The 17,739-nt window shown below is 34.4% G+C and overlaps 1 protein-coding gene across 2 annotated transcripts in view; it reads left to right on the top strand.

Annotated features, from left to right (window-relative positions):
- SP4 (Sp4 transcription factor) overlaps positions 1–15,979 on the top strand; it is a 77,201-nt gene extending 61,222 nt beyond the window's left edge. For both annotated transcript variants that reach the window (XM_001497653.6, XM_023639346.2), the window contains exon 6: positions 12,571–15,979. In XM_001497653.6, coding sequence (XP_001497703.1) covers positions 12,571–12,818 — 248 coding nt within the window. In that variant the 3' untranslated portion in view covers positions 12,819–15,979. The remainder of the gene's footprint in view (positions 1–12,570) is intronic.
- Positions 15,980–17,739: the final 1,760 nt, after the last annotated feature.

A 17,739-nucleotide genomic window follows, 5' to 3' on the forward strand; every position in this document is an offset into this window, starting at 1 on the left:
TTTCATTGTATGTGAATGTAAAGCATATAGTGAATATAATAAAGTTGGGGAGAGTAAAGAAACCTATATGGTTGAAAAGCTTCCTTTTTTTACTATGAAAATAGATTGGTATGTATATTGTGAAGAGTTAGGTATATATTATAATCTGTGTATCAACTTCAGGTATCTCAGAGATATTGCGCGTTCTTCTCTAGACCACCACAATGAAGCAAATATCGCAATAAAGTGAATCACATGAATTTTTGGTTTCCCAATGCATGTAGAAGTTATGTTTATGCCATACTGTGTTCTATTAAATGTGCAACAGCATTATGTCTAAAAAAAAAAAAGTGTATACCCTAATTAAAAAATACTGTGTTGCTAAAAAGTACTAACCATTATCTGAGCCTTTAGGGAGTTGTAATCTGTTTGCTGGTAGAGGGTCTTGTAAAAAATGTAGTTATGTGTGAAGTGCAATAAAACAAGGTATCCTTGCATTAAAAATAAAGAGATTCCGGGGGGGGGGGGAAGAGGAATAAGTTAAAATAGAATATTAAACAGTAATAATCCAAAAGAAGGAAGGAAAGGGGAAACAGAAAAATGAAAAACAGAACAGAAATAGAAAACAGACAACAAAATGATAAACTTGAACCTAATCAGGGCTTGCCCTGTGGCTGAGTGGTTGAGTTCATGCGCTCCACTTCAGTAGCCCACAGTTTTGCTGGTTTGGATCCTGGGCAGACATGGCACTGCTTGTCAGGCCACATTGAGGCAGCATCCCATGTACCACAATTAGAAGGACCCACTACTAAAATATACAACTATATACTGGGGAGATGGGGGGAAAAGCAGGGGGGAAAAAAAAAAGATTGGCAACAGTTGTTAGCTCTGGTGCCAATCTTTAAAAAAAAAAATCTAATCAATAACTGTGTATAATGCAAATGGTCTAAACGTAATGATTAGAAGAGAGAGGTTGTCTGATTGCATTTTAAAAGACCCATTTATATACTGTCTACAAAAAACCCACTTCAGATATAATCATATGGATAAGTTAAAAGAAAAAGGATAAAATATATATATACCATGCAAAGATTAATCAAAAGAAAGCTAAAGTTGCTGTATTAATAATAGGCAAAATATACTTCATAAAACAGTGAAAATTACTAGATATAGTGGAACATTCCGTGATGATGAATGGGTCACTGTACATGAAGACATCACAATTCTAATTGTAATATGCATTTAACAACAGAGCTCTAAAATATATGAAGCAAAAAATAATAAAACTGAAAGGAGAAATAGACCAACCCACGATTCCTCTTGTAGAGTTATTACTCCTTTCTTAGTAATTGATAGAACAAGCAGACAGAAGACAAGAAAGGGTATAGAACGTGGTCATTCAACTTACCCTAATTGACATTTATTACTCTAGCCAGTTGGAGCAGAATACATATTTTAATCAATACAACATGGAACATTCACAAAGATAGACCGTACTCTGGGTCATGAGACTTACCTTAACAAATTAAAAGAATAGAAATACAAAGTATGTTCTCAGATCATAATGGAATTAAACTAGAAGTAACAAAAATATCTGGGAAATCTCTAAATATTTGGAAATTAAACAGCACATTTCTGAGTAACCTGTGGGTCATGATGATATCTCTAGGGAAACTAGAAAATATTTTGACTGAATGAAAATACAACATATTAAGATTTGTGGGATGCAGGTAAAGCAGTGCTTAGAGGAAATCTACAGCATTAAATGCTTTTATTAGTAACAAAGAAAGGTCTTAAGTCACTCTAAGCTTCTATCTTAAGAAAATAGAAAACAAAGAGCAAATTAAACCCCAAACAGGAAGTTAGGAAATAATAAATGTAAGAGAAAATCAGTCAAACCAACATATAGCTTTCTTTGAAAAGATAAAATTGATGAGTCTCTAGTCTGATGGGTCAAGAAAATTTACCAGTATCAGAATTGGAAGGGGGTATCACTAGAGCCACTACAGACAATATGACTACAAAGGAATGCTGTGAATAACTCTGTACTCTTGAGTTAGAGAACTTAGGTGAAATGGACCAACTTTCTTAAAAGACACAAATTACCAGTAATTGCTCAAGAAGAGATAGATAACATGAATAGTCCTATATCTATTAAAGAAACTGAATTTTTAGCTAAAAACTTTTGACAAGGAAAACCCAAGTCTCACATGGTTTCATTGGCAAATTCTACCATTTAAGAAAGAAATAATACCTATTCTGCACAGTATCTTTCAGAAAATAAATGAGGGAACGCTTCTATTTTACGAGGCCTGTATTACCATAATACCAAAGTCAGGTAAAGTCATTACTAGGGAAAAAGAAAAAAAATCAGTATCCTCATAAATATAGATGTCAAAATCCTCAACAAAATATTGTCAAACCATGTCCAGTAAAATATATATAAAGAGAACAATGTATCATGACTAACTTTTTATTCCAAGTGTTTATTCCAAGAATGAAAGGCTGATTGAATATTGCAAAATCAATCAGTTGATGTAATTTACCATATTAACAACAAAAGAATGAAAAAATCACGTGATTACTTAAATAATTACACAAAAAGTATTTGGGAAAATTTGCATTCAGTTTGGTAAAAATTCTCAGCAGACTAAGTATTGAACGTTACACCCTGAACCAGATAAAGGCCATTTACAAAAAAATTTGTAGTTAACATTGTACTTACTGATGAAGGACTTAGTGCTTCTCCCTAGGATCAGAAACAAGGCAAAGTTGTCTGATGTTATCATTCTTATTCACCATAGTATTGGAATTCATTAATTCAGTGCATTAAACCAGGAAAACATCATAAAAGACATACAGATTCGAATGGAAGAAGTAAGTATCTTATCTTTATTTGCAGACAGTCTGGTTGTCTGTTTAGGAAAACTGTGGCCTCTACCCCAAAAAGGTGTTAGGACTAATAAATGAGTTTGGCAAGATTGCAGGATACAAGGTGAATATACACAATGAATTGTATTTCTGTGTACTGGCAATGAACAACTGGATGTAAGTAGTGTAATAAACAGTGTCATTTATAATAGGATGAAAAGAGTGAAACACTTGCTATAAATCTAACAAAGTGTATGCAAGATATGTATACTGAAAATTAAAAACATTGGTGAGAGAAATTGAAGATGACCTACAAATGGAGAGATATACCAGATTAGTAGATTCGATGGGCCGATATTGTTTTGATATCAGTTCTCCCAAATATATATACAGATTCAATGCAGTCCTTCTGAAAATTGCAGCACCATTTTGTAGATATTAGCAAACTGATTATAAAATTTTTATAAAAGTCAAAGCAATTAGAATATCCAAAACAATTTTGAAAGATGACAGAGTTGGCTGATTGACACTACATGATTTCAAGTTTTCCTGTAAAGCTGCAGTAATCAACACTGAGATTTTGGTGAAAAGAAGGACACGTAAATAAGACAGACAGACTAGAGAGTCCAGAAATTGACCCATACACATGTGGTGCAAAAACAGTTCAGTGGAGAAAGGGTAGTCTTTTCAGTAAATGGTGTGGAAGAATTGGACAGACACGTGCAAAAAAAGATCTTCAATCTACGTACCTCATATCTTTTACAAAAACTAACTCAAAATCACTCACACCTAAATCTAAAACCTTAAGACTATGGAAGTTTTTGAATAAGATATAGGACCAAATCTTTGTGACCTTGGATAAGGCTAAAGTTTTTAATAAAACACGAAAAATACAATCCATAAAAGAAGAATTGACAAATTTGACTTCATAAAAACTAAAAACTCGCTCCATGAAAGGTCCTGTTAAGAAAATGAAAACACAAGACTCAGACTGGGAGAAAATATTTGAAAACCGCATATCTGACAGTGTACCTTTATCTAGAATATATTGTATAAAAAACTCTCAAAACTCAACAATATGTGAACAAACAGCCCAGTTTTTAAACATTGTCAAAGGATTTGGACACTCCACTAAGGAAGATAGACGTGGTGAATAAGCACATGAAAAGATGTTCAGCATCATCTGTTATTTGGGAAATGCAAATTAAAACCACAACAAAATGCCAGTATACGCTTATTAGAATATCAGATCTGACAATGAGAAGTAGTGGTAAGAATGCACAGCAGCTGGAACTCTGATACATTGTTGGTGGGAATGCAAAATGACACAGCACCTTTGGAAAACATTTTCGAATTTTCTTTTAAAGTTAAACATAATCTTACCATATGACCTAGTAATCCACTCCTTAGTATTCACTCTGGAGAAATAAAAGCTATGTTCACACAGAAAACTATGAATATATATAGCAGATTTATTTATATCACCCCAAGTAGGAAACAACCCAAATGTCCTTCAACTGGTGAATGGATAAAATACTGTGGTATATCCAAATATTGGAGTACTACTCCCCAACATAAAAGAATGGATTATTAATACACTCAACCACATAGATGAAATTCAGATGTATTGTGCTAAGTGAAAGGTGCCAGCATCAAAAAGCTACCTATTGTATGATTCCGTTTGTATGACATTAGGGGAAAATCAAAACTATAGAGGCAGAGAGAACAGTTCACTGTTTTCCGATGTGTAAGGAAGGAGGGAGAGTTTGACTATAAAGAGGGATCATGAAGAAATTTTTGTAAGTGATAGCAGCTCTTCTACAGCCATGTGTCAGTTAATGGCAGGGAAAGGTTCTGAGAATTGTGTCAGATGATTTTGTCATTGTGCCGACATCATAGAGTACTTAGACAAACATAGACGGGATAGCCTACTACTATAGCTATGCTTTTATATGACTGCCAGTGTAGTAGGTTTGTTTACACCAGCATCACCCACAAACATGTGAGTAATGGGCTGTGCTATGACTTGCAATGGCTACAGTGTCACAGTATGAATTTTTCAGCTGTTATAATCTTAGGGGACTAGTGTCATATACGTAGTCCGTTGTTGACCGAAATATCATTATGCAATGCACAGTCATAAGTTAATTATAAGATTAGTACCATATAGCCTTGGTGTGTAGTAGGCTAGGCCATCTAGGTTTCTGTTAGTATACTCTATTATGTTTGCACAGTGACAAAATCGCCTAACAGCACATTTCTCAGAACATATTCCCGTTGTTAAGTGATGCATGACTGTATTTTTATTTTGGTGATGGCTCCATGACTTGATGCGTTTGTCAAAACTCATAGAACTATGTACTAAAAAGAATCAGTTTTACTGTATATAAATTAAATCATAAGTTTTTAAAAGTGTGAGACAAGCTCTTATCTTTGAGAAATTGCAATATAGAAAGGGAGTGAGATTTTGTAATTAATTTTTGTTTTAAGAATCCAAAAGAATTTTCTCTTCAGCCTCACGCATGTGCCTCGGTATCATGCAACACTTCTCTTAACTCTACCAAGGATAATGGGACTTAGAGCCAGGGAACTCCTAAAAATGATTTTGTGCAACCACATAATTTTATAAATTAAGACTAAACTGAAGTCTTAAGAGGCTGACTGACTTCTTTACCAAGGCCCCAAACTTAGTTCCTTCTGCCAAGTTGAGTGATTAGTGATGAGTTAAGAATGAGCCATGGGAGCAGTAAACGAATTCAGACGTGCAATAACAGTAACAGCTAACATTAGACAGCATATAATTGAATCATGTTTTTTATCTATTTTGTTAATCTCTGCCTTTTAATTGGAGAGTTTAATGCATTCATATTAAATGCAATTACTGATAAGGACTTCTGCCATTTTGGCATTTGTTTTCTTTGTATCTTCTATGTTTTTTGTTCCTGTATTCCTCCATTATTGACATCTTATGTTAAATACTCATTGTGTGTTATTTGAATATTTTAATTCCCTTGTCATTTTCCCCTCTCTCTATAGAGAGATATAGATAGGTAGGTAGATAGATAGATATAGATAGATAATTTTCATTATTTTCTTAGTGATTGCACAAATTAAAAATGCATTTATGCTATCTTTTATATTTACCTATGTAGTCACCTTACCTGGTGGTCTTTATTTCTTCATATGGATTCAAGTTATGGCCTAGTGTCTTTTCATTTCAGCCTGAGGGATTCCCTTTAGTATTTCTTATAGGTGCAAATCTGCTAGAGACAGATTCTTTCAGGTATTATTAATCTAGGAATAACTTAATTTCTCCTTATTTTTGAAAGATAGTTGTGCTGTATATAGAATTCTTGGTGGACTGTTTCTTTCTTTCATCTTTGAATATATCATCCCACTGCTTTCTGGCCTCTGTGATCTCTGATGAAAAATCAGCTGTTATTTTTATTGACTATTCCTTGTAGGTGATGAGTCACTTCTCTCTTACCTCTTTTCAGGTTCTCTCTTTGTTTTTGACTTTAAACAATTTGATTATTATGTGTCTCAGTGTGAATCTTTTTGAGTTTAACCTACTTAGAGTTTATTGAGCTTCTTAGATGTGTAGATGAATGTTTTTCATCAAATTTGGGGTTTTCAGCCATCATTTCTTCAAATACTCTTTCTTCAAATACCTGAGACCAACATCTCTCTGTCTTTGCTGAGAGGCTTTGTGTGCATGTTCAGGCACCCTTTAACAGTCAGCCAGACAGTTGAAATTCTGCCTTAGCTTTCACTTCCTGCTTATGCAGCGCCTCAAAGGTTAGGCACAGGTGAGAATTTGGGCCTTCTCAGACCTTTTCTGAGTAGGCTCATAGCCCTAAGCATGTATGTGGCCTTCTAGATTCCAAGGAGTATGTCAGAGCTTTTCAAAGCCCCTGTGGATTTCTTACTTCCCAGCTTTTCTTTTTAAGCTTTGTGTTTAGTCTATTTATTGTTTGTTCCAAGTGTTGTCCGTTAACTCGGGCATCCATGAAGTTAAAACACTTGCCTATAATTGTTTTAGATAAACACATGCCCTTCTCCACCCCCAGAGAATGCTTTTCACATTGGGCTATCTCCAAGTCAGGTTAAATACAACAGTCTTTTAAGTGGGTCTTCCAAAGAACCACTAACAGATCAAATAATGATAATTCTTTGGGATTGAGGTTTTAAAAGAGTTCTAGCTCTATTCTGCTCCCTCTGGTGGCTGCCAGGCTGCTGGCGAGTGAAAAATGGAACCAGGCAGACTAAAACATCAGAAAGCTTGCTGTTCATACCAAGATTCGGCCGTTTTTCTTTATTAAACATTCCCTGAGTCACTGCAAGCCTTGATTAAGCCTTGATTTCGAGAGTGTAAAAGGGTTGATTTTGATAGTTTTTTCTAGGTTTTCTGATTCCTTTCATAGAGGAGTCAATTTTTGGAGTGAATCTTTGGTGGCATTACTTCTTTCATGGTTTGGGGGGTGTTCCCCCCTGTATTTCTGAAGAATTATAAGGATTAGAGAGAGAGTTGATGAGTTTTTGTGACGTTGAATGCTGCTGTTTGTGGCACATCTTGGGGATGTCGCATTCACAGTTGAGTTTAGGAATCTGGATCATGATGTAGTCATCCATTTATAGATGATAGTTAAAACTATTAGAGTAGATAAGATTGCCTTTAAAAAAGCATTTATAATGAAATGACCAAAGGGCTTCTATATTTGAGTAGATAATTACTGAAGGAGGAAATAAAAAATTACTCATTATGCAAATTGATGTCTCTGTAAATTCATAGTCTCAAATCTCAGCTAGTCTCTCAGAACAGCCTGTCAAATCCTATTCTTTTTTGTCAGCTTCCTCAGTACCTTAATAATTATATAAACCTTCTTAAGTCTTCTTATTTCCCTTGTCATTTCCACTCAACCTCCTCTCACTCCCAGTCTTCTACTTCAGGAAAATTTAAGCCATATGACTTCTCCCAAATTGTCTTCTCTCCTCCTTTTAATTTACTTTTATTCACAGGTAATGATAGAGGAGAATTGAGGGTACTTATGAAAGATTTGTTTAAATATTCTAGGGTGGGTAGGTAGGAAGGAGTGTCCAGGACGGACTGATAGGTTGAGGGCATTGCAGGGGAGGGTTGGAAGAATCCAAGGACTACTAATCATTCAATATGAATAACTAGATTTCTTAGAACAAATCAAAAAGTGATGTCTGTAATGTGAGTTATATATAAAAGTCTGGTTAGTTTTACTAAGGAATTGTATATCTGCTGTTCATGGACATTTGATGAAAGTTATTTCTTGAGCAGACAGTGTGTTTGTTACTTAGCTATATAACAAATGCCAGATGTTTAATTAATTTTTTTATGAGGGAGATTAGCCCTGAGCTAACATCCGCCACCAGTCCTCCTCTCTTTGCTGAGGAAAATTGGCCTTGAGCTAACATCTGTGCCCATCTTCCTCTACTTCATATGTGGGATGCTGCCACAGCATGGCTTGATGAGCAGTGTGTAGGTCTGTGCCTGGGATCTGAACTGGTGAACCCCAGGCTGATGAAGTGGAGCACATGAACTTAACTGCTGCACCTCCAGGACAACCCCACAAATTCCAGACATTTTAAAATGTCCCTGTAGTGGGTTGAATTGTGTCTCCCAGAAAGCACGTTCAGTCCTAATCCCCGGTATCTGTGAATGTGACCTTATTCTGAAATAGGTTCTTTGTAGATTAAATGAATTAAGATGAGATCATACTATGCCTAGTGCCTAGGATTCAGGACCTAGTGGGCCCTAAATCCAATGACTGGTGTCCATATAAGAAGAGGAGAAGACAGAGACACAGGGAAAAAGGCCATGTGAAGACAGAGGCAGAGATTGAAGAGATACAACACAAGCCAGTGAATGCCAAAGATTGCCATAAGTCACCAGAACCTAGGATGAGGCAAGGAAGAGTCCTCTAGAGCCTTTGTTGGGAGCGTTGCCCTACTGACAGCTAGACTTTGGGCGTCTAGCCTCCAGAATTGCAAGAGACTAAATATTTCTTGTTTTAAGCCACCTAGCTTATGGTATTTTCTTACAGAAATCTAGGAAACTAATACAGATCCTTAGTTTGCTCCTGAAATTAATTTTAATCTCTACATGTGGAGGTATTTTATCAAATGACAAGCTTAGAAATAACATTAGTAATTTATAAAGTATATTTTGTACATTATATTGGCTTATTTGATGGCAACATTTTGAAAACTAGATTCTAGACAGAACTATGACATCTAAGTAGTTGCCTCTTGATGGCTACTTCAAATAAATAAAGATCTGATTTATTCCATTCATCTGTTCAAATCTGTGATTCCATTTGAAAATCTCAGCATTTTTTTTGAGAGAAATTACTGTTAATATCATGTTAGGAAGTAATCTAATGTAGTTTCTTCATATGAATCTTCTATTTAAATCCTTTTAAAAACTACCATATTTTAATAATCATGTAGTACAGCATGGCATTCTCTTAATAATCTAGGCAAAAGAAGCGTTTGTTTTTTCTGCATTCAGTTACTTAAACTAAAATTGTTTGGGTTATGTTCCTTTTATTTTTTGTTTTTATAATTTTTTAAGATTGTCACCTGAGCTAACATCTGTTGCCAAGCTTCTTTTTTGTTTTTCTTCTCCCCAAAGCTCCCCAGTATGTAGTTCTGTACTCTAGTTGTAGGTCCTTCTGGTTGTGCTGTGTGGGACACGGCCTCAGCATATCTTGATGAGTGGTGCCATGTCTGTGCCCAGGATTCGAACCGGCGAAACCCCGGGCCACCAAAGTGGAGCCATGAACTTAACCACTCAGGCACAGGGCCGGCCCCTGGGTTATGTCCTTGAGATTTTCTTAAAGAACTAAAATTTGGAATTTGTCCTTGACATGCTTTGGATTCTCTTAATGAAGATACTTCACAGATCTTGAACCATATAATAGATCAGCTATAATTTATTTTATCAGGCTTTAATTTTTTTCAAGGTGTATGTTGTATAACTATTAGTTTTCTGTTGTTGCCATAACAAACTACCACAAATTTAGCCACTTAAAATGACACAATTTATTGTATCACAGTTTCTTTAAGTCAGAAGTTCAAACAGGCTCGGCCTAAGTCCTCTGCTTAGCATCTCACAAAGTCAGAATCAGGGTGTCAGCTGGGCTGTGTTCCTTACGGAAGGTTCTGGGGAAGAATCTGCTTCTGGACTCATTCACATTGTCAGCCAAATTCAGATTTTGCTGTTGTAGGGCTTAGGTCCCTGTTTTCTTGCTGGCTGTCGGCTGGGGGCTGGTGTTTGCTCCTGGAGGCTCCCCACATTCCGTCTCATACTTCTCACGTGGCCCCCTCCAGCAACAGCAGCTCAAGTCCCTCTGATACTTCTTATCTCGGTGATTTCTCCTGCTGCATCTTTCTGACTCCAGCTGAAGAAAGCTGTCTGCTTTTAAGAGCTCATGTGATTAGATTGGGCCCACCCAGGTAATTCAAAATAAACTCCCTATATTAGACTCTATACCCTTGGTTCTGTCTCTTTTGCCATGTCATAAAAGATACAAATTCCAGAAATTAGGGCATGGACTTCTTTGGGGGGCCATTCTGCCTACCGTAACTAATATCAACAGTTTTGATAATTAGTTTCGTTAATTATAAAAAATATTAGTCTACTAAGAATAATTATAAAAATAAGTAAAAGAATTATAAATATAATAAAGATATTGTATATATAGTTAGTACAAGAATTCTGTACGTCCTTGAGATAAAGATAATGATAATGTTTGCCAAGAGTTGGGAATTTAGAAATTGGCACCACAGAAAACACATTTCTGTGTGGAAAAAGATAATAAACTGAAACGTCATTCCCTTACTTACTTGTACAACATAATTTACTAATTTTGAGATTCTAGCCAACTTTTATTATTGAAATTAATTGAACACCCCCACCACTTAGGAGTAGACAGACGAGAAAGTCCACACACCAACCATGTCACCATCATTTCCCATTTATCTTACAGTTTGCCACTGAGTAGCTGGGGACTTGAATTTCTTTTTTCATTGGTTCCACATGGTTGCAAATGACTGTCTCAAGATAATGGAAGCTTCTTAAAGTCAGAGACTCTCGCTTGCTCACTTTCGTATCACCAGTGCCTGGCAAATTGCAGATGGTCCACAAATACTTGTTAAACATCCTCTGTGTACAGGTTGACCACCCAGTTAATTTGTTGTTTGCTCAGTGATCTCAGGCCATCACTACCTAATTTGTTTCTGATTATTCTCAGCCATTGTTGCTATAAAAGAAAAGAGGTGTCTGATTGAACTCTGGTGACATAACATAAACCCAAACTAGAAATCGGGTGCCTTGAATCCTGCTCTGATATTAAGTTGTATGATTCCCAGGCAAATTAATTTCTGAGCCTCAGCTTACTCATCTATAAAATGAAAATGTAAAATAAGATCTTTAAGATTTCTTCTCTTTAAAATGTGTAAACTGAGAAATTTTCTTTTTTTAAATAAGATGGGAAACTTGAAAGGTAAAGGAGTTCAGGGTTGATCCTAAACTTAAACCATCGTTTAATTATTTTTCACCTTTTTCTAGGTATCAGCATTCATAAAGTGAAAACTGCTTTACCTAAGGCTTAACTCTTTATTTTTAATGTCTTTGATAATGTTTTCTAAACCATTTATTTATCCTTTCATTTAATTTTTCAAGACTGAAAGAGAAAAGTTCAATGAGATTCTGCAAATGTAATTTTCTAAAAAATAAAAGCAGACACATGAAGAGGGGAAAATATCTGACATGGACAAACTTGAATTTAAAGGTTTCTATTGGTAATTCAAAAGCAGGGCCAAGTATAGAAGTGAGCTGAACTGAATTTTATTATCCAAGTTCTGTCAGGCAGGGAACACATTGTTTCATTCTCTTAAGTAGTAGCTTTAGTCTTTCCCTGTAAAATTAGTAGTTGATTGCTTGTGAACATCAAAATATACCAGTTAACCAAATTTTTATGTGCTCTATCCATTATACACAAAAATGAAATAGCTTTCTTGTTTTTGGTCAACTTTAGTTTTTATTCCAAAATATAGAAGTAGTTAGTTCCAGTAGAACTATCTTATATCTTAAAGAGAGCATATTTAAGGATCACTTTGTATACCAGAACCTAACAGTCTTCATCTGTGAGACCTAAAAACACTTAATAAATTTGAAATGTCGTATTTTCCCAGCTCTCATTTTTGCCTTGTGAAGAAACTCAGTACACTGTTAACTGATTTTATTTTAAATAGTTCTGAGGTATTTCATGCCTGTAGGTATTATAACCAAAACCCAGACAGTGTGTTTTAAGGAAGAGTGAACATGAACCTTGAACATTATATGTTGTTACACCTGGAAAAGATTTTTGGGATAATCTGTTAGAAACACTCTTATTTCATAGATGGGGAAACTGAGGCCCAGACTGGTTATTTTACTTGCTCCAGCTTTTATTTCCAGTTCTTAGCAGAACCAGAATTTTAACTCAGATCTTTTATCACCAGTCACAATGCTCTTTCTCCTATACTGCACTGCTTGTTTGACAGCATCTTAAAATAAAAACAAAGAATTTTGCAACTAGTCAAAGGTTAAACAAAAGTATAGTATGACCAGAAGCGAAATTATTTTAAATTATAATTTCATTTAAAGAAAAAGAGTCACTATTCATTTACTATTTTTCTGTTTAGGTGAAAAGAGATTTGAATGCCCAGAATGTTCAAAAAGGTTCATGCGGAGTGATCATCTCTCCAAACATGTCAAAACGCACCAGAATAAGAAAGGTGGCGGGACAGCTCTTGCCATTGTTACCTCGGGAGAACTGGACTCGTCTGTTACAGAGGTGCTTGGCTCCCCAAGAATTGTCACAGTTGCAGCCATTTCTCAAGATTCAAACCCAGCAACTCCCAATGTTTCAACCAACATGGAAGAATTCTGAAAAGTTATTTATAACAGAGACCTCTAGTGCTGCACTTAAGTTTACACACCTTTGAAAATCTGGAAATGGGCTGGTCAAGTGGATTACAGAGTAGGAAATCATGTGTTCATTCTTGGCTTCTTTAAGTGTTCCAAGATTTTGGGTCAACATGTGAAGTGTTGAATTTTTAAAAATACAAAAAGCAAACTGATGTACTGGAAACAGATAGAAAGTATTTCCTCCATAGTATAAGTTGTAGTTATTTGGAAATCTATCACGTAATCTTTAAACAGAATCTTCCCCTCTCTTAACATCATATGTTAACGTGTTTAAAAAGACAGACCTCAGTAGTTTGCAGGCTGGACCTTAATTGGACTTGTTTTCTTTGAAAGTACTTTGTTATAAATTCAGTCAGTAATAATTTACATGGATTTTTTTTCCTATAGCACAGAAAACAGATAGTTAACTCATAATAGGGATAATACTTTATTTCCTTAGCTTGATTTTTGAAAAGTCAACTGAAAATAGTTTTGGCCGTCTTTTCTAAATGTTAGAAATTCTTCTACAGTTGAATTAGGTAAGTTCCAAAAAAGTAATCTGAGATGCATCTCAGATCATTATTACCACTACATTATAGTAGTGTGTATGCAGACAATCAGTGAAGTCCAATTACTTTCTCCATTTGGAGACACGAGGAACTTAGAGCTAAACCTTAGGTTAAATTTTAGATCGAAACCTTAGGAAAATACAAAACTCATAGTAGCTTCAGAAAAATAAAATGAGGGAACTTAACATGTAAGGTTTTGAAGTTAGGATTGATTATATTCCTAGCCCTAGGTTGAACCACAAAATTCATTTAAAATGTTTATATTGGAAGTATTTGCATAAAGTATAAATTGTTCTGTAGTTGCATATTCTGTAAATATGAGTTATGTTGACAATGTGCAGAATTCTTTATGCTTTGACTTGGTAGCCAAAGAAAGAATTATCATACTTTTTTTAAGGCCAGCAGAAAATTATCTTTTAACTACATTGCAATTTTCATTTTCCTCTCTACTAAAAATGAGCCAATCACATTTTGTTTCTAGTATTGCGTTAGAAGGCTGATTAAGAATTTATAACATAGTAATGTCTTTATGTTATGTCAATAACTGAATTACCCTATAAAGACAGCCTAACAAATATATAACAGATATGATATTATGAAGCAAAAGTTATTTTTTAAAAATCAGAATAATTTTCAGTCATGTAAGTGACTAAAGAAAAATAATGTATTTCATTTTTTATGCAAGGAACTTATAGGAAAGATGGCCAAGCATTTCATATGAAAAAAATTTGGATTATACCAATAGCTTAAATATTAGTAAGATATTTCATATTTTAAAAATATATTTACACAGAATCATAATGGAATTGGAATTGATCGTTTGAAAAGTAAAGTTTAACTGCTCGGTTTATCAACAGTTTGGGGACTGTTTGAATATAGGTACATGGGTTTTTTTTGTGCATTCTCTGTTATTTCAGGAAAAGTACTACTCATGCGAATTCTCTTCCAAAATTGTGATGTTTCTTGTATTTTTGATGAAGGAGAAATACTGTAATGATCACTGTTTACACTATGTACACTTTAGGCCAGCCCTTTGTAGCGTTATATAAAACTGAAGGTCTTTTGTGCTTTCAGTTTGTATAAAAAAGCTTTGAGATTAAAGGAAAAAAAAATTTTTACACTGTGGTTATAAATTTCAAGTTTCTTAAAGCTTTTGTAGACTTGTAACAAAGTCTTTAAATTTTAGTTGGATTTTGTAAATTGTTTTGTATATTTTATTTAATGTACTCTTAACAACTGATGTATCTGGCTTTAAAACATCAGACTCAGTTTGTTGTTTTGTTTGGTACAGAGGAGCATTTGGTAGTGTTAATTTTAATTTTATTATATAGGAGCTGAAACATCAAATATATATTTTATCTATCATTATGCTACACAATCAGTGCTATAAATTTTTTTATGCGAAGAAACTTTCCTAATGTTTGAATCATGTTTCCTCAGAGTGACACTTTTTGTTGTTGTTAATACCAAGTATGAGCTCTCTGCACCATTATTCCGTGAACCAGTTTTAATGCATACTTATGTATGCTCATCAGAAATGGAAGTTATTTTTTAATCAACAATGAGGCCTATTATAAATTTAACAAACTGAATCTGGATAGCTTTATAGCATATAAAATATATTAATTTGTGTTAGCAGGTGCACATTTCACCGCTGAAATTAGAAATATTTTGACAGTCTGTTCTGCATACCATTCTGAATCCACTTTTCTGTCTTATAAGAATCGTAAATTTCCGTGTCCTTTATTTGACTCAGTGGGATATAGCTGTTATAAGTAATAGGGCACAGATGTGCAGTAGAGTCTTGTTTAATGGCATTTCACTGTTCATTCCCTTTGCCACTGTTATAAAACTTTTCTTTATTGTAATTATCAGTGCAAAGCTATGTATTTATCATGGTAGAACTCCAGTGTTAGAATAGTTTTTTCTTACAGTATACTTTCTTTGGTTAGGTTTGTGTATGTGTTGCTGATTACATTAGAACTTGATGTTAAGTCATTATTTATCACACTCTCATGAGAGCAGTAATAAAAGTGTGTAATCTAGGAGAAAAAGTTAATTTGTCAAACTTAGATAAGCATGATGTTTAGGTCCTATTTTTCAATTTTATAACTGTTTTATTGCAAACAATATTTGTATTTAAGTCTTCATTTTAATGCCTTGTGGTGTTTTTTCTGCATGTCACTAAGTTGTCATCCCACATAAATTGATGTGCAGCATAGGGTATTGAATCTACATAAGGATTTTAAAACAGAAATAGTTGATGGTAAAATGTAAATGTTTTGCAAAAATTCCTTATAAAAAGTTTTGTAGTAACATTTCACTTGTAAATTTTTTTTTGTAAAAAAAAAGAAAATGAAAAAAAAAAAGATGAATCCAGGAAAAAAAGCTGTTTCCCATATCCTAGAATTTAGACAATTATTCTGCCAGCAAAGCCTCTGGGGCTGTAATTGACATTTTTACAGTGCTGATTTGTATAAAATTTGTTTTTTGTGATTTGGAAATAAAATCATGTACAAGTTGTTGCCTGCAATAACTATTGCAAGTAACCTATTAAAAATTCCCTTGAGTTTAACATGTTTCTTCATTTAATTATGTATACTATAAAGCAGCAATAAATTGTTTGAACTATCAACCTTCTTATCACGATGAACACTGGAAAGTAAATGCTTCTCACTAGCAAACATATTGGCAACTCTTCATAATTCCTGGTATTAGGATCTGGTCACCATTTCTCTGAACATACTGCCAAAGAACTCCAATTCAAATTTCATGTTAATTTGCAGCCATTGCTCTAGACATTTATGGAAATTAAAATTTGATTTAGGGACCTTTTTAACTTAAATTTTTTCAGCTATGAATGTTAGGAAATTGTAGGAAGAGCTAAAAACGAAAACATAATTAAAATATTATTTAAGCTCACAGAAACACTAAGAAGCATGTATGCCACGTAGATGCCACAAAGTCTATAAGCAAAAGCTGTTGTCTTTTCCCCTTGAGAGAGCCCTGCCAATCTTATGGAGGACTTTACTGACATGATGAATAAATACATTATTGGAACAATTTCAGTTATCAGATTTCCAAACCCAGGCCAGATTAGATATAGCAAAGTGAGAGGCGGGCGATGTTAGGAGACAGTGAGAGTACACTGGCCCACTGACGAAGACTCCAAAGAGTCTTTAAATCTGTCGCCATCGGGCGATAGTGTGTGGGTAGATCACCTGTACGGCAGCGCCCTCAGGGAAAGACATGGTCATGTTCCAACTTAGTGTAACAATATCTATTCGTAACAATGACTGAATCAAGAAACAGTTGAATTCATGCTACTGTGCCCAACAAAATCAGTAAGGAAGAAATTTTTCAAAAGATTTGTATCAAAACTAAAGATGTATATTTTAGTCACCTGAAAAATTAACATTTGGAAGCATCAGGAGGATGATGTAGAAAACGGGATAATGTAATTAGAAGATTAAAATTTTTTATTTTTTTAAATTTTTAATGTGGTGTAGTACGAGTTTTGATTCTTGGACTTGTAGGAACTTCAACCGTGTAACCATGAACCAGGCTGAATCAATGAAAATACCATCAAAGTAGTGCTCTTCACTTTATCATAAATTGTTTACGTAAAACCGTTGGTGTAACGTTAGGAAAGCTGATGCAGTGCTAGGAGCAGCACTAATATATGGTGTGGTTTACAATGCTGTTCATAATGATAACTTCAAAAACTAGGGGAAAAAGATAGCATAGCTTGTTTATTAAAAGTTCAAATGCTTAGTTAACAGGGTGCAGAGACTGCAGGTATGTGCAAGAGATGTGAAGTACTTTATTCTTCAGTACATCTGAATCATGGTTTTACTGTATTTACTGCCCAAGCAATGATGTCTAATATACACACAACCAACTTGTAATTGTGTAGCAGGATTTTTAAAGCTTGTATTTCCATTCTTTTAAGATTTGCTAATTAGCATAGGCTTTAGGCTGTGTTCTTAGAAGCAGGTGGCAATAAAATGACTTATTTTTAGATATGTGAGAGTAATCTCAAGTGCAAATAGTTGAAGAAAGAAGGAGGGAAAGGAAGATAGATCTTGTAAACCTTTATTTTTGTCTAAGGTAATAGTTGGCAAATTCTAGGATAATTTCTCCTGAAAGAAAAAATGTTCCAATTACTAGATTTCAGAATTTTAATAATACTCCAAGTTTTCATGTATAAAAAGAAAAAATCAATATGCTATTTGTAATACTTTGGCCCAGAAAAGCAATTTATGTATGCATGTACATATATAGCAGCTCTTTATAGTAAGGATTTGAATTAGTAATACATGTATTACATTAGAC

Source organism: Equus caballus, chromosome 4 (genome assembly GCF_041296265.1).
Source record: "Equus caballus isolate H_3958 breed thoroughbred chromosome 4, TB-T2T, whole genome shotgun sequence".
In the NCBI taxonomy this organism is placed as follows: Eukaryota; Metazoa; Chordata; class Mammalia; order Perissodactyla; family Equidae; genus Equus; species Equus caballus.